Raw genomic sequence first — 17,916 nt, 5'->3', positions numbered from 1 at the left:
ACGTCTCCTCTGTGTTAGTCACAGATGTGACACCTTCTCCAGTATGTGCATGTACCACACATAGGAGAAGGCAGCGCTTTCCGCTGGGGCATCAGCAGGCCCTGTAACCGGACGGGCCCTCGGACAACGCCCGATGGGACCGGCTGGTCAATCCGCCCCTGTATATGTAATCTACATAGATTTAAAAAATATGTACATTTCTGGGTGAAAAAATGCTGTCCTTGCAGCTATTGCCCGGGTGTCTCTATAAGGAGTCAAAACACAGGAAGTGAGGGGAGGACAAGCAGGGCTCTGTGTAGGCTCCTGGCTTGTCAGTCATCCTGATTAGGGTGCATTCACACCCGGTTTTTGCAATACAGTTCCCGTATACCTTTTCAATGTGAAAACCGTATGGAACAGTATTCAAAACCATATGCATTGACTCCATTGAAAACTGTATGCCAAACTATGCATCTTTTTTTTCCCCCGTACCCTACCACAGTTTTTGGTCCGGGTGAAAAACTGCATACTTAAAATTTTTTTTTTTTTTACATTGGAGTCAATGGGAACCGTACAGAACCGTATGTGCATACGTAGATGCAACTAGGCATAATTTTTCAAACCGTATAGGGTTAAAATTTGTACAAACATTTTGATACAGTTTTGGCCGGTTTGAGGAATCAGTTTTTCATCAAAAACTTGATATGAAACTGTATTGCAAATACGTGGTGGAATGCGCCCTTAGAGATGAGCAAAGTTACAGTACTTCGATTCATCACGAACCTCGCGGCTCGGCGGTTGCTGACTTTAGCCTGCATAAATTAGATCAGCTTTCAAGTGCTCCGGTGGGCTGGAAAAGGTGGATACAATCCTAGGAGACTCTCCTAGGACTGCATCCACCTTTTCCAGCCCACCAGAGCACCTGAAAGCTGAACTAATTTATGCAGGCTAAAGTCAGCAACTGCCGAGCCGCGAGGTTCATGCAGAATCGAAGTACTGTAACTTTGCTCATCTCTAATCCTGATGAGTGAGCTGGGAGCAAGGACAGAGCCCTGCTTGTCCTTCCACGCTTCCTGTATTTGGACTTCGGACAATAGCTGTATGGACAAAAATATACACATTTTTTTACCAATGTATATTATAAATCTATAGCTGTAAATAATGGTATCTACATTATATAAAAAGTTTAAAGACAGGTTTTCCTATGCACAGGTCTTAATAAATCTCCCTCTTTGGGATAAAATTTTTCCTTCTATCCTTTTAAAAAGCCATAAATTTCCTATCTAAAGGGATAGTTTTATGTGGGATCAGTTGTACTTTGTAATGAAGTCCCATTCTCCAGTATTAGAAGTTTAATTTATTTTTTGTTAAATTTACCTCCTCCACTTCCCCTATGCCTCAGTTTTCCCCGATGCACTGCTCTTCCGGGTTTCCTGTGGTCAATGTGTCACTACGGTGTCCCATCTTGGCCAGTAATTGGCTTAGCAGTCTGACGTATTGAGCCCCGGTCATCTTCCTTCATGGGGCTTAATACAGATTGCCAATCACTGACCAATGCAGGACATCGATGTGGGCAACAGTTCGCTGAGCTGTGGCATGACATTTTGAGCAGTGGAAGGTAAGAAGAATTTTTTTTAATTATTGTGTGGTATTGCAGTTCAGTTCCATTTTGAGACCAAAAAGAAAAGAATTTCCTCTAATATACAGCTCCTAATAAGTACTGCAAGGATTAAGATTTAATAGAGGTAAATTTACAAATATGGCACCGGTTTATTACCAAAAAAAAAAGTTTTCCATCGTAGTACCCTTTAAGGTATTCTCTTCTATTTGGGCATTGTGGGATCGCTTTTTTGATCAGCAACTCCTGTGAACCCCCATGTTTCTCCTCTGTCTAGTTTTGCATGATGCTTGTCCTCCATGGTGTCTGTTTCTTTGTTATGTGTCTCTGCAGGTGAATTTGTACGCCACTTGGAGATGTTGTTCTACCTGTAGTGTTTATGACTCCGGTTTCTGTTCTGTTATCAAAGCATTAGCTGTGGCTTTATTTGTTGCTTTCTATATGACAGTTGCCTGGTTGTTCTGCTGGATTTATTTGTTCTTACAACTTCCACTGTATATTGCCATTTATCTACCTTGCTGGGTCCCTTAATATTTGTGCACCTCAGTGATTTATATGTTTGTTATTTTCATTTTTTTTGTATCTGACAACCTTTTCAGTAAAAGGATACAAAAAAAATTTAAAATAAATTATAGTTTGTTTGGGGTCTGATTGTTCAGACTGCGAGAAACTAGCTGGGGAATAATGGGCCAAATGAGACAGACCTACAAAAGTAAGTTGATGGGATGTCTCAGTCAGGTGCAACAATTGGTTGTGATCTAAAAACACTCAGACCCTGAAGCTTTTGACATGTCAGGTTTTATTTTAAGCCACCGGTACACTTTGGGCTAACCCATTTGTTCAGTGGAACCATTGGTAATACTTACTGGCATGGATGCAAAGACTGAATTAGTACTACAGCCAGACCATTGGCCACTTTGTCAGTAAAACTCATTGCTCCATATACAAAGGCTCCACTGCGCTGTAAAGTCAGAAGTTACACGGTATTAAGATTTTTAAAAAAACTTAACACATTAAAAAGTTATGGAGTATGAGTCCTTCAGGACCATAAAACCGACATTTACATTATCTGTGCAGTTTCTACATGCCACTGAATGAATGAATGGTGAAACCACACCTCCATGCATTCACCAATTGCCATGCAATGTTGTGTATAATCCCGGTAACGTAGATTTGGCATTGGTAAATGCATGGGTACGTGGTTCCGGACATGCGTTCATCAGCATGTGGATATAAAGGGAATCTGTACCCAAAGGGTATGTTCACATGTAGAGAGTCTGATGCATATTTGTGCAGCTGATTTTGCTACCCGCTAACTTCAATGTTTAACAAAGTTAGCTGCACACAATATGCAGCAGACCCTGTACATGTGTACGTACCCTTAGAGTCTATTCACATGTAAAAAGTATCCTGCACATATTTCAGTGTAAAACTAAATGACTAGACACATGTAAAGAAACCCTTAAAAAGGTAGAAGAAGTAAAGATTTTCTAATACTAGTTTTTCCACCCATTGACTTTAATTAAGAAAGTCAGTAGTAGAAAATTTGCAGCAAAATACGCACATGTGAACATACCCTGACGTGCAAGTTTAAATTGCCAGAGTTTTGCCCCGAAGAGTTTGAATCAGGGTGGGCTCTCCGAGGCGGATTTTGCTGCTGTAAGTTTGCAGCATGCCCAATTGATGTCAATTGAGTAAAATCTGCTAAGAGCCTGCCCCAATTCTGCTCTTAATATGGTTGAACAGACCCTAAGGGTGTAGTCACACACAGTCCATTGAGGATTTGAAGTTTTAAAATTTGCAATTCTGGATAAAAAAAAAAAAAAAAAGGAAAATATGTATTTTCTTATGAATCTCCGTTGCCGAAAATCTGCTGTGGACAGCCCGGAGAGCATGTCCCCTTTTAAAAACTCTCAGCGGGAAATTCGCTTCAAGTTTAAAAAGTAAATCCGCTCGTGTGAATAAGCCCTAGTGGTAGGGCCACACTTTGGCTTATTTTTCTGCTGTACAAAATCTGCAGCATATCTTCAAAGGCAGGAAGTGGATCCAGCTGGAAGAGGAAAGTATTAGGGTGGGTTCACACTACAGAATTTACACGGTTATTGACATCAATAATGCTTTGATGTCAATAACCAGAAGGATTCCTGAATCTGCATTAAATTGCTTTTTGTGCCATGGTTTTTACATGGAGTAGTAAAAGGAAATTAAGTGAGGTAATTAGGACTTTTAAAACCAGCCTTACCCTGTCCATTAGATTTCCCCTTCCACTGGTTCCACTTATTTGCAGATCTGCCTTTTGGGTCATTTTCTGTAGCATGTTTCTAGCCTATGGGCAGGGTCTCATTCTCATGCTGCTGATGCGCTGCTGGTAGTCAGGGGACTGCAAAGCAAGCTCCCAGGTAGCTCTGTGTGTTTCTCAATGTAGAAATCCGCTGCTACGAGTACACAGCAGCCAGGAACTCTTTGCAGTCCCTAGGTGACTGCTGGCAGTGAATCCACAGCGTGAAATACGCTGCGGATGCACCTCATGTGACCGTGCCCTAAGGGTGTATTCACAAGTAAAGCATGTGCTGTAGATTTGAATCTGTCAAACATTAAGTTTAGTTTATTGTGAAATCTGCAGCAGATACTATATGTGCGAAAACACCCTTAAAGAGCAAGTGTGGCCAACCCCCCCCCAAATAAATAAATAGCTTAGGGTGCCCTGATCTCACACACACACACAGTCCTCCAGTTTGAGATATGAGGGTTTATCTGGCTTCTATTTGGTAACAGTCTAAAGATCCATTCCTGCACTTAAAGGGGTACTCCGCCCCTAGACATCTTATCCCAAGAGGGACCCCAGCGATCTGACATCTTATCCCCTATCCAACGGATAGGGGATATGTCTAGGGGCGGAGTACCCCTTTAAATGGGCACTTATTAAAACTAATGTTTGCTATAGCACTCCTTATGGTAAAAATATATATATATATAAAATTTTTAAAAAGAAAGCTGCCACTAGGTGACTCTCTACTTGTCCAGAGCACAATGTTGCTGGGAGGGAGATTAGCTGCCTGTGTACCTAAGCCCCCTTACCTTACACAAGGACAAAATAACCCTGCTATATGAACATCTTCTATACTCCATATTTGTGTGCTGCTGACATATACAGATAGGAGACAATGCAATGAAAACATAACCTGTATTACTTGTGATGGTATTCTGAGATCATCATGTAAATTAGTGTATTTTCCCTCGATGCAAATATCCAGGAAACAGGGACAAGCTGTTCATGTGCTTCAGCATTACTACCTTTTAACGTCCCTTCCCTGCCTTGATTCCTTGATCTACAGGGCTCTGCTTACAGTACTGATCCCACAAGTGCCGCTGTAAATAGTTCGTACCCTGCATATCATCCAGGACAGGAAGAGATGGTGGAGCTAGAATGCAAGCAGTGCTGTGGCACTGCAACAGCTTTGCCCTGTTTCCAGGGCACTTGAGTCTGGGGACAATACAATCATGTTAAACCATAGAACTGTGTACTCTTCATATCAGGACTTTGGGTTTTTCTAGACACCTTGATTCTTTGCTTTCTAAACAGCCATTCTGCTGTAAATTTGTTGTTGTGCTTGGGATCACTGTACTGTTGCATGAATCACTCTCAGCAGAAGATTATTTTGTTACATCAGGGTTTAGCATACACCACATAATCTTGCTACAGATGCTGTAGAGTTAGTGTAGTTCAGTGTCTGTACGTGTGTTATTGTGGTCACGCATCACTTGTGACTTTTGCCACAATATTAGTTTATCAGCTTACAAAATGACTGTAGTCCCAGGTTGCAGTCAGTGCGGTTCGAGACATTACATCACTAGTCAGGTGTTCAGAGGAAGCCTATCTGCTTCAATGGGTGGAACAAACACTGGGTAGGAAAGATTATTCTGCAGTGAATTTTAGTTTTGCAACAGCTGGAGGCACTCTGCTGTAATCAATAGACCAGGGTTTTGTAACCAAAGCATGGAAGGCAGCAAACCTGTGCTTCAATGGGTGCGGTGGCTGATGTGTGGGAGGGAGAACAGTGACTTCACACTGTTTTACCGATTTGTAGTTTGACAGGGATTTCCAACATGTAATAGTCAGTTCACAAAAAGCTAGCCACAGCATTATGGTAATCTGACAACACAGCCATTTAGCCCCAAGACAAGCACAGATCCTTCCTAAGCATGTCCATTACTGTCTGCCAGGTATGTACTAAAATCACCTTATGGTGGTATAAACCCTTCAAACTTGATGCTAGAATACTGGAGAGTTCATGGTCGACTGTCTGCAAAGTGCAAAGGTGTTCCCTTTTTTTTTCCTCATGGCCAAGCTATCAGAATACCATTGAAATTACACAGAGGGCATGTTTGATTTCATTGCACATAGTCTCCTGTCAACCCAGGTCTACAGCTCATATCATAAATATGAGCTGGTAGATTCCCTTAATTCAGGTTTATGTTTATTTCAGAATGAGTCAGGGACAGATTAGTTTATGATAGGTACTCTAACTCCCTCAATAAAAATGTACAGTATCTTGGAATTAAAGAGTACCTCATCAAAAAAATTCTGTATATTTTAATCTCTCTCTCATTCATCTATTTTTTGGGAGTTTTAACTTTTGGCCACTATGGGTCTCCCTAGGAGTCCCTTTTTTGGTGATTTCAGACTCACACCGGCCTGTCCAAAATCTCCTACTCTGCGCAGCTCCCGCCAGGCGCACATCCCTGCCAGGCGCGCTCCCGATTCTGCCAGCCAGCAGCGCCGTCAGGTTCCTCCCGCTGACAAGGAGAGCCAGTGCGTGCTGGCCCAGTGTCCGTTGAACGCAGCTCTTCAAGAGAGAAGAATACATGAAAGGCGGAAGCGGCCCGGCAAGGCTTCAGATGACGTTGCGCCTGCCGGGCCCTGCCCACTTCCTCCCTTCTCAGACGCTCCTATCTGAGCTACCGAAGATTAACATAAAAAGGTATTTTTAGGTGGTTTAGAAATAAAATAAATGCTAGGATAGACTTAGAGACAGGGAAAGATGGGGAGGAGGATTAGGGAAAGTTTAATGGATAATAGGTACTCTTTAATGGTGTCTTAATGAATAAAAAAGTTACTCAAATATACATTCAAGTTTTACAGCTCACCATTTCCCTCTAACGGACTGTAAATTGCACATGAGGAATGTAGAAATAAAAAGGAACACTAATAAACCGTACTTACTGAGTGGGGTCCAATGAGATCAGCAGTCATTGAAAGAGATGTAACCAAGATTGTAGCTGACCCAGCTCCCAAAAGAATAGCAGCTCCATAAACTGCCTGTCTAAGTCCTGGATCTAGAGCTACCCATGCAGAAAAAGCAGCAATAGCTAGAAGCCCTATAAAATAGGTAATCTGGAGGCGAAAAAAATAGGGGTTAGTAAACTAAACTGAGAAAAAAAATATATATATATATATAAAAGTCTATTTTCTGATGTAGACAAAAACTTACGTTGCGCCCAATATATCTGTTAATTGGCTTCATAAGTAATGAAGAAACAAATCCACTAACATACATTACCAGTGGAATTGTAGCAATGTAATTCTATTAAAAAAAAAAAGTGAAGTATGATTAGGAAATCTTCAGTGTCAACTTCATAAAATATTCGATTATGTTTACAATATGGAAAGTGACACCATATTAGGGTTTAGTGTGGGTGAACAGGCTGACTATTTTCCCTTTAAGTATGCCACTTATTCTGTGTGATAAATAAGGCAAGTACTGTAAAATTGCATACACCCTCATACACAATGACTAAAGGGGGTACTCCAGAAAAGGGGGGGGGTCTAATGAACTGGTGCTAAAAAAGTAACAGACTTCTTGTTTCTCGTTAAAAATGTATTCAAGCTCTTTATTTAGTTGCTGTATGCTCTGGAGCAGTGTCTGCCAAGCTTGGTGTGAGAAGTATAACTACCAGCATTCCCAGGCAGCTAGAGGCACACTGGTTGGGAACCCCCCCACTTAAAGAGTAATGATTCCCATCACATTTGAATTTTTTAGCATATAATGCAAGTGTGTCCAAACCATTTCAACCTTTGAAACATTTTTTTTTACTAGTTTCACATATTAGAAGTTTGCAGCTCACAGGGATAACCAGTCTGCATATCAAGATTGCATCATGCCAGCTACAAAGAAATGACAGCTCTGTCTCCTTGCTTTTGGAACTAGGAGGACTATACTCAAATTAGGTGAAAACATAAGCAAGATCTAGCAAGACAAAGTAAATTAAAAAGACAGATTTTTTTCAGTCTTACCTTTGGAAGATTCAAAGAATAGGTCAAGTACACAGCTATATATGTCTGTGACAAATTTACTATGAGCCGTGTACACATATATAATAAAGCCACCTAAAAAAAAAACAAAAAAAAAACAAGCATGGTAAGATGAAAAAAAACAAAAGTTCATAAAACAATATCACTGCAGATTACACATTCATATTAACACCACTTCAGACAATTTACCTGATAGAAAGAAGGTTCTAAAAGCCAATGCTTCCACAGTACCAATGGCTCTGGTGAGCTGGAAAGTTGCTTATGAATAAGATCTCCATTTTGATCATCTGTTTCTGGAAGGCGTTGAAAACCTGAGTTCTCCTTTGTTCCAATATGGAATATTAGGGAGAAAAATGCTCCAATGCCCACTACAATGAGGGCCAGTGTCTAGTGCAGGAAACAAAAAAAATTTAATAAAAAATTCTCAGAATGGAAGGCCATACTATAGATGTCTGGTTGTGTAAAGTGAATTTGATTACTCTGTTATGGTTTAAAAATTATTATATTTTTATATACCGTGTTTCTCCGAAAATAAGACCGGGTCTTATATTCATTTTAGTCACAAAAAACAAACTAGGGCTTATTTTCAGGGTAGGGCTTTATTTATTTACAGTACGGTATGTACATTGAACAACACGGCCGTTCCACAGTATTTAACGTTATTTACACCCCCCCCCCCCCACATTATCATGTGATGGGCACAGCTCTGCCCCCCCCCCCCCCCCCCCCCCTCCGGTTTATCAGCCCAGTGCTGCACCCCACATCAGGAGACTAATCGTATGTCACCTGCGAGCACAGCTTCTCTCCCCTCTGCCAAATAATTATCAGCCGATGCGCTGTACTTTGTTTTTTCAAATATTTGCAGCCCGGGCACAGGAATACAAACTTTAACTTACCTTCGTCCTCCGTTCCCCCGTAGCTAAGAAACCAGCCTCATGGTCCCTCCGCTGTTCTTGCTGCTTCCTGGTGTTGGGACGTAACAGAGCCTTTAGCCTATCACCGGCCGCAGCGATGTCCCGCCTCGGCCGATGATCGGCTGAGCCGACCGTCATGTAAGAAGCCGGCCTGCTTCTTACATCACAGTGGGCTCAGCCTATCATCGGCAGAGGCGGGACATCGCTGTGGCCGGTGAAAGGCTGAAGGCTCTATGACGTTCCCATCCCCAGGACCGCAGCTAGAACAACGGAGGACAGTGAGGCCGGTTCCTTAGCAACATCTGGAGGTCCGCAGGTTGGAGACCACTGGTCTAGGTCTTATTTTCAGGGTAGGGCTTACATTGCAGCCCACCCCGATAATCCAGCTAGGGCTTATTTTCGGGGTAGGGTGTATTTTCGGGGAAACAGTATATTATATATCTATCAAGTTTTTGTTCTTTTAGAGAACAAATTCAGTTAGAACACTACTAATTAGGAGTTCGCCATAGAAACCTACAATGTGTCGGCAAATAAGAACCATTTGGTCCATCTAGTCTGCCCAGTATCCTGACTAAAGTGATTAGATCCTTCTTATAAGGATAGCTTTATGCCTATCCCATGCATGTTTAAAACGGTCACTATATTTGCACTTACATCTGCGGCAGGAAGGCTATTCCATGCAACCACTACTCTCAGTAAAGTAATACTTCAAAAAAGCATTTAAACCGTTGCCCCTCCAATATAAAACTATGCTTTTGTGGTAGTTTCTCTTCTAAATATAATCTTCTCCTTTACTGTGTGGATTCCCTTTATGTATTTAAAAGTCTATCATATCCCCTCTGTCTCTCCTTTCTTCCAAGCTATACATGTTAAGGTCCTTTAACCTTTCCTGGTAAGTTATCCTGCAATACATGCACTGGAAAGGAGGGCTAATTTATGTAGTCTAAAAACAGAAAAAGCCTCAGAATGAAATGCTGCTCTGATATACACACTCATTTGTCTTTAGGTACAAATCAATGAGCATCCCTAAAAAGAAAAACCAATATTTTTACATTAAAACACTGATTACTTAATAGGAGTTGGCCACATTATCCTAAAAATGAATAATGGTATGCCACTATTAAAGCTATGCCACCTACTTACATCCAAGTGTTCCCACTCTGACCTGTTCTAGAGATCTGAGAAGCCCAGCCCTCTTACTGCCTGATCTCTTGGCACTGAACAGCGATCCCATCCATAAGATAGCCAAGAATAGAAGAGCATCTGTTGACAGGGTCACCAGTGTTTGAGGAGGACAGGGTAGCAAGGTGGTGGTGAACAGCAGGAGCACATGGATGTAAGTAGGTGGCATAACTTAACCATTACTAATGTTAGTATAAAAGCCAAACCCCTGCTATTACTACGAGTATAAAGCATAGAAAGTAGATTAAAGCAGAAAGATTGGTGGCAACCTTCTGTCCCTATATTTCCTTTTTTTCAGATCGTCCACTCACGACAGCACCACATGTACTTTCTGTTCCTATGCAGATAGGGGGCAATCTCAAGAGGTTAAAATGCCCCTCCCTCCATACTACCTCAGTGTTTCCTGTTCCTATGGAGCAGGGTTTTTTTTTTTTACCGCCGGGACTTGGATGCGGGCGCTAAATTCTTTGATTTTAAAAGAATTCCCTGTTCTTATGGGTTTCCTTCTCTCCTCTTTTAGGGAGACAAGGAGGCCCTGAAGAAATCTAAGGAAAAAGAATCCAAAGTTAAACCAAAAAAATTAAAAAAAATATAAAAAAAGGGGGGTTTGAGCTATTTATTACATTAAGGCTATAATAGACCCCTATTTAAAGCCTGTATGGATAGGTTAATTCAGCAGGAATCCCTGTCTTTTTTGGAGGAACTTCGCTCTATTAAATCTGAAGTTCAAACTTCTGTTGCTGCGGCTCTGCCTAAAGCTTCGTTTGTTGATCAATCTCCACCGGTTGATCTGTTCCATATGCCAGATCTTCCTTCTTTCCTGGATCCTCCTATGTTAAAAAGACGAAAAGCCACTGTGCTTGTAAACTGATTCAGATTCTGAGGTTGCTATTGTTTCTTTGGGTTCCAATTCTCAAGAGGAAGGTGAAGTCATTGAACCCTGTACAATGCTATGAAATGCCATGAAAATTCCTGAAACCGCTGAGTCTACCTCTATTCAAGATGTTTGCGGGATTGGAAAAAACTAAAACACAAACACACCCCCCCCCCCCCAGGTGTTCAACATTCATGACAATATTAAGGATCTGGAAAGAACCAGAGAAAGGGCTGCTACTTTCCAAGGAATTCTGCTCCAGGTTTCCATTTAAGAGGAAGATATGAGATTTTGGAACAAAATTCCAAAAATTTATGTACAAGTATCAAAAGTGGTTAGGAAGACATCTTTACCATTTGAGGATAGCTCTCGACTAAAAGATCCCTTAGACCGTAAGATGGACAGATTGTTTAAAAAAAATTAAAAAAAAATAAAAAAAATTGTGGAGCTCTTCCTCTGCTCAGATTAACCCCAATTTTACTACAGTAGCAAGAACCTTGTTCATCTGGCTAGAACTAGAAAGTCATCTAATAAAACTTCGAGAGGATTTATCATCATCAGTACCAATGTTAAAACTTGCTACAGCTTTCTTAGTCGATGCCTCAACTGATTGAGTTGGACAGAACAGGCAATCTGGAGGACCTTCTGACCCAGTCATGCAAGCCTTATGGCTTAAAAATTGGCAGTGGGATTCTACCTCAAAGAGTAAACTTTGTGGTATTCCTTTCCAGGGTAACTGTTTGGCCCAGTCTCAGATAAGATTCTGGAACAAGCTGCGGACAGGAAAAAAAATAAAAATAAAAAAATAAAGATTGGAACATCCCTACTAGAGATGGGCGAACTTACAGTAAATTTGATTAGTCACAAACTTCTCGGCAGTTGACTACTTTTCCTGCATAAATTAGTTCAGCTTTCAGGTGCTCCCGTGGGCTGGAAAAGGTGGATACAGTCCTAGGAGACCCTTTCCTAGGACTGTATGCACCTTTTCCAGCCCACTGGAGCACTTGAAAGCTGAACTAATTTATGCAGGAAAAGTCGTCAACTGCCGAGCCGAGAAGTTCGTGAGGAATTGAATTTACTGTAAGTTCGCTCATCTCTAATCCCTACCTTTCTGCAGTACATCTGAAAGGAGTAGACAACCAGGCGCCGATTTCCTAAGTCGCCATATTCTAGATCCAGGGGAATGGTCAAGTCTTCCTCTCTCCGACTCAAACGTGAGGTCTTCCGGAAATTGACTTTTTTTGCTTCCCTAAAGAATCGCAGAGTCCACCATTTCTTCTCTCTCCATCCACTCCCTCCGGGTTCTCTCTGGGATTCTCTTCAACAAATATGGTTGTTCAACCTTGCTTATGCTTTTCCACCAATTCCTCTAATCATGAGAGTTCTCCAGAAGGTGAGATTAGGAAGAGGGAAATTCATCTTCATAGCCCCGATGTTGCCGAAGAGAAGCTGGTTTAGTCTACTAAGAAGAACTTGCCATTGTGGAACCCATTCTTCCTCAGAGGGACGATCTGTTGTCCCAGGGCCCTCTATTCCAAAAAGAGCTAAAGAACCTTCAGCTGGCAGCCTGGCTATTGAGAAGCTTGTGTTAGAACAAAAGGGTCTCTCTAAAAAAAGGTGGTTGACACTCTCCTAAAAAGTAAAAAAGGATTCTACTTGCTCCATTTACCTTAAACAATGGAAGACATTTTTATCCTGGTGTGGCTCCTCTCCTCCAGATCTTAACGCAGATATTCCTGGAATATTAGATTTCCTGCAGGATGGGTTTGATCCAGGTTTATCTCTAAGTACACTAAAAGGTTCAGGCAGCAGCCCTTGGCTGTTTTTTTATGTCAGCATTGTTGAACACAAATTGGTCAAAAAGTTTTTTTTTTTCAGCAATATCCAGAATAAGACAAATTATCTAATCTTACTTCCCCTTGGGATTTAAATATTGTTTTATCATCTCTAAATGTCCTTTTGAGCCTTTGTCAGATTCAGCTATCCGGTTCCTTACCTGGAAAACTTTTCTACTGGCAAACACATCTGCCAGAAGAGTAAGTGAAATCCAAGCCTTGTTCATTGATTTATCCTTACATTACTGTACTCCAAGAGTAGATTATTCTAACACAATCCTGCCTTTCTCCCAAAAGTTGTATCAAATTTTCATAGGTCTCAAGACAATTTTCCTCCTCTGTTTTTGGGACTAGCACAGAAAGAGGGAAGGAGTTCCATAAATTGGATGTCAGGAGAGCAGTCTTACATTATCTGGAGATTACTAAGACCTGGAGAAAAGATTCTAGCCTGTTTGTTCAGTATCAAGGACCACATGGGGTGGGGGGGGGGGGGGGGGTTCGGGGGAAGAAGGCATAAAAAAAAAAAAAAAAAAACTCAATTTCCAGATGACTCAAGTCGGCAATTTGGTCTTCTCTGCACACTTTCTTCAAGCATTATAAGCTGGAAGTGGACTCTTCTCAGGACCTTGGGTTTGGCCAAAAGGTGCTGCAGGCCGTGGTCCCTCCCTAAAGCTAACATTATCTGGTATGTCTCATGTGGTGCTTTCATGAGTGGACGATCTGAAAAGTCAGAATTATACCTTACCGATAATTCAGTTCATGAGTCCATCACGACAGCACCTATTTCCACCCTTATTCTTATATGTATCCGTACATGTATATTTAATATCTACTCTTAGTAATGTATTAACAGAGTATGGAAAAAGGGGCCTTTTTAACCTCTTGTGCTTTCTGTTTCTATGCAGATAGGGGGCACTCATGTGGTGCTGTCGTGATTGACTCATGAAAACTGAATTATCGGTAAGTTCTAATTCTGACTTTATTATCTTCATAGGATATACTTTTATCCCAGTCTTGCGTAAAATTACTGTAGATTTACTAAGATCTCTAATGTCATTTGGGTAATTTCTTTTACCAACATGTTATAATCCTCAGTTTGCCCAGAGGCCTATAACTATCATGAGTCAATGTTACATGACCGACTTCACAAGGCATGTACAGAATTTTGGGCTCTATTAAAAACAAGCGAAGCACTGATTACAGATCTGCATCTGTTTCCAATTTTAACATACCCTGAATACAGAAGTATCCTGCCGCCCCAAATGCTGTGCATCTTCTGAGGAAGCCGGATCAAAGTGCAAAAGCAACCAAGCAATTGCGTATACAGAAATGTTTGCCAAAACTGTAAATGCATACCTGTGAAATTGCAGGGAGACAGAATAAGATATTTAAAAAAAAGTAAAATAACTTAAAAACCCCTTAAAGGTTTATCAATTTCCTTAAAAAATAAATAAATAAAGTCCAAGCTTAAGAAATTCTTTTGTATGAAAATAAAACTTTTAATTATTAATATTCTGGCAGAAATATTTCAGACAACGAGATAAAGTCTCAGCAGCAATTTAAAAGGGGTTTTCCAGTGTTTTTCTTTTTTTTTTTTAAGCTAACACCTATATGCACTTAGCTAATAGCCAGCCGCAGCGATGTCCTGCTTCAGCCGGTGAAAGTATGAGGGTCAGTGTGATTTATTTAGACAGTACCAGGCCTTCTTCCAGGCACCCAGACCCAAAATATCACCCTGCTGCTCAGCCCATCATTAGCCGAGTCGGGACAGGTCACTGTCTAGCAGAGCCCACAAGAAGGTACCCAGAGGCACTGGTGTGTGTGTGTGTGTGTGTGTGTGTGTGTGTGTGTGTGTGTGTGTGTGTGTGTGTGTGTGTGTGTGTGTGTGTGTGTGTGTGTGTGTGGGGGGGGGGGGGAGATGAAGGGGCACACTGAGGAGCTAAGTGGCATGGGCAGCTCTGAAGCTCCCAGACCAAAAAACTGCCCAGAAAGTAGTGATGTATTATTTGAAGCCATGTTTTTTTCTGTGGAAAAAAAAAAAAAAAAAAAAAGGCAGCTTCTATATAACAAACTATGCAGTTAAAGTGTACATCACAATTTCTGCCATGTCATAAGTGGTCTGAAATACTTTGTTCTAGTGATCGGTGGGGGTCTCAGCAGGCAGACCCCTACTCATCACTAGAACAAAGACAGAAGTGCTTGCCTGAGCCTTTTTTGAGGAAAGACTGAGAAGGAACAATTAGACTTTCTCAGTCTGTACAGTAAACATCAGACATCTTCATACATGCTCACTAATGAACATTGGAACACATCCTTAGGGCAATGTCCAAATGAGCAAGTTTTTTTAAAGTAGTTTTTGAAACCAAAGCCAGGAATAGGTTTAAAAGTAGTCTGTCTCTTAACCAATTTCAGCAAAACTATGCTTCTATACATGATTAGTGCGGTAAGACAATATGGAGCTTACATAGTAACATAGGTCGTAAGGTTGAAAAGGAGTGCACATTGATCAACATAGTGGGGTTTAGGTTGAACTATGACGCTGATGCAGACTGCCCCATGACAGGAAAAATTCCTAACCGACTCCAATATGGCGATTAGAATAAATCCCTGGAGCAATGTTCTAGCCACATAAATCTAGTATCCATGACCTGTAATATAATTTTTCCAGAAAAACATCCAGGCTCCCCCTTGAATTGTTTTTTTTATTTTTTATTTTTTTTATTTAGTCAGACATCACATGGCAGAGAGTTCCATAGTCTCACTGCTCTTCCAGTAAAAATCTGTGTAATGATGTTGAAACCTTTCCTCTAGATGTAGAGTATTCTCCGTTACGGTTACCGGTAGAGATGAGCGAACTTCCAGTAATTTGATTAGTCACGAACTTCACGGCTCGGCAGTTGCTGACTTTAGCCTGCATAAATTAGTTCAGCTTTCAGGTGCTCCAGTCGGCTGGAAAAGGTGGATACAGTCCTAGGAGAGTCTCCAGCCTGAAAGCTGAACTAATTTATGCAGGCTAAAGTCCCCAACTGCCGAGCCGAGAAGTTTGTGACGAATTGAATTACTGGAAGTTCGCTCTTCTCTAATTATAAAGATCGCTGTACTGTCCATTCATATATTTGTACATTGTTATCGTTTTCTTTAAAGAGTACCTCATCAAAAAAATTGTTTCTTATTTTATTGTTTAATATGTATAGATTAATTTTCTAGTTGGGTTCTATTAAAAAAGTATACTTGTGTTTTTTTGCGTTTATACTTTTGTCCACTAGAGTTCTCCCTAGGAGTCCCTTTTTTTTAGTGATTTCGGACTCACGCTGGCCTGGCAGCAGAGTCCAAAATCGCATACTCACGCAGCTCCCCGCCTGTCAGACAGACTGGAGCGTGCTCCCGACTCTGCCGTTGTTAGGTGAAAAATTCAAACCCGTGGCTCTGCAAGATAGAAGCAGCAGGGCTAGAGCTGGGGAGGGCAGAGCAAGGGGAGAGAGGAGGTACACGCCCCCTCCCTCCTCTCCCTGAGCTCCAGAAGATGCAGATCTCCATGGGAGAAGTACATGCCCTCTCCCTCCTCTCCCCGAGCTGAGGACGCAGATCTCCATGGAAAGCCAGAGCAGGTCTAGAAGCCAGAGCAGCGCTCCTCATCTCCCCTGCCTGAGCTCTGTCTGGTTACTGTACACGGGCTGGGGATTCATACATTGTAGGGACTGGGAATAAATGTCTGCCTGGGGATGATTTCTATGTGAGGAGGAGGGGGGTCCCTGTTATGTGTGTGCATATGCTGGGAGTTTTAGTCCCTGTTAGGTGTGTGTGTGTATGCCAGAGTTTCCCAACCAGGAAATGCTGGGAGTTGTGGTTTTGCAACACCTGGAGACACCCTGGTTGGGAAACACTGGTGTATGCCCTGTATCGGTGTGGTGAACTACAACTCCCAGGAGACTACAGAGGCAGCTGCTGGTGATATACCACAGACTGAAGACTCCTAAATGACACATGCTGGGAGTTGTAGTCCCTTTTGTGTGTGTATGCCAGTGTATCCCAACCAGTGCTGAGTTATATTAGTGTGCTGTGTATAACGCAGGTTTCCTCAGGCTGCAAGGGGAGGACGAACTGCACGGGCTGGCTTCCGCTTTTTCATGGTGTGTTCATTAGCCCCATAAAAAAGGACAGACCTGAATGGGGTTTGTACAGGACATGAACCTCACTGTATGAACATTGCATTTCTATGTCAGCGTTCATACAGGTAAGCAGAGATGCATGGGGTCCATACAGGGAAGCAGAGATGCTCGGGGTTTGTACAGTGGTCTTCATGTCAGCGTTCATTGCACAGCAGCGTCGAGAGAAAGTCATGTCAGGAGGGACGTACAGGAGGAATAACACAGTAGCCTGTACATCTTCATCCTGGAGAAATTGAGAAGGAGGAGAAAACGGATGAAACTGTACATTCTACAGAGTTATTTCTCCTGTACGTCTCTCCGGACATTATTTTCTCAAAGCTGCAGTACAATGAACGCCGACATAAAGACCACTGTACGGACGCCGTGCATCTCCGCTTCCCTGTACGGACGCCGTGCATCTCCGCTTCCCTGTACGGACGCCGTGCATCTCTATGTTCCCTTTATGGGGCTAATGAACACCCCATGAAAAAGTGGAAGCCAGCCCGTGCAGTTCGTCCTCCCCCTTGCAGCCCGAGGAAACCTGCGTTCTACACAGCACACTAATATAACTCAGCCCTGGTTGGGAAACACTGGAATACACACACGAGGGACTACAACTCCCAGCATGTGTCATTCAGGAGTCTTCAGTCTGTGGTATATCACCAGCAGCTGCCTCGGTAGTCTCCTGGGAGTTGTAGTTCACCACACAGATACAGGGCATACACCAGTGTTTCCCAGGGTGTCTCCAGTTGTTGCAAATCTACAACTCCCAGCATGCCCTGGTTGGGAAACTAGCATACACACACCTAACAGGGACTACAACTGCCAGTATTATAATATATATATATATATATATATATATATATATATATATATATATATATATATATATATATATATATATATATATATTATATATATACACACATACCCACCTAACAGGGACTACAACTCCCAATATAAACACACATAACCGGGACCGGCCCCCCCACCTCCTCCTCCTCCTCACAGAAATCCCCAGGCAGAGATTTATTCCCAGTCCCTGCAGTGTAT

The 17,916-nt window shown here is 41.9% G+C and overlaps 1 protein-coding gene across 3 annotated transcripts in view; it reads right to left on the bottom strand.

Annotated features, from left to right (window-relative positions):
- MFSD12 (major facilitator superfamily domain containing 12) overlaps positions 1-17,916 on the bottom strand; it is a 153,888-nt gene that overhangs the window by 103,437 nt on the left and 32,535 nt on the right. For all 3 annotated transcript variants that reach the window (XM_056569647.1, XM_056569638.1, XM_056569631.1), the window contains exons 3-8: positions 13,948-14,071; positions 8,100-8,297; positions 7,893-7,985; positions 7,090-7,182; positions 6,822-6,992; positions 2,464-2,558 (exon numbers count right to left, since the gene is read on the bottom strand). In XM_056569647.1, the coding sequence (XP_056425622.1) occupies positions 2,464-2,558; positions 6,822-6,992; positions 7,090-7,182; positions 7,893-7,985; positions 8,100-8,297; positions 13,948-14,071 (774 nt within the window). The remainder of the gene's footprint in view (positions 1-2,463; positions 2,559-6,821; positions 6,993-7,089; positions 7,183-7,892; positions 7,986-8,099; positions 8,298-13,947; positions 14,072-17,916) is intronic.

Source organism: Hyla sarda, chromosome 1, assembly GCF_029499605.1.
Source record: "Hyla sarda isolate aHylSar1 chromosome 1, aHylSar1.hap1, whole genome shotgun sequence".
NCBI classification, from domain to species: domain Eukaryota; kingdom Metazoa; phylum Chordata; class Amphibia; order Anura; family Hylidae; genus Hyla; species Hyla sarda.
This window is presented reverse-complemented; position numbering and strand designations above follow the sequence as displayed.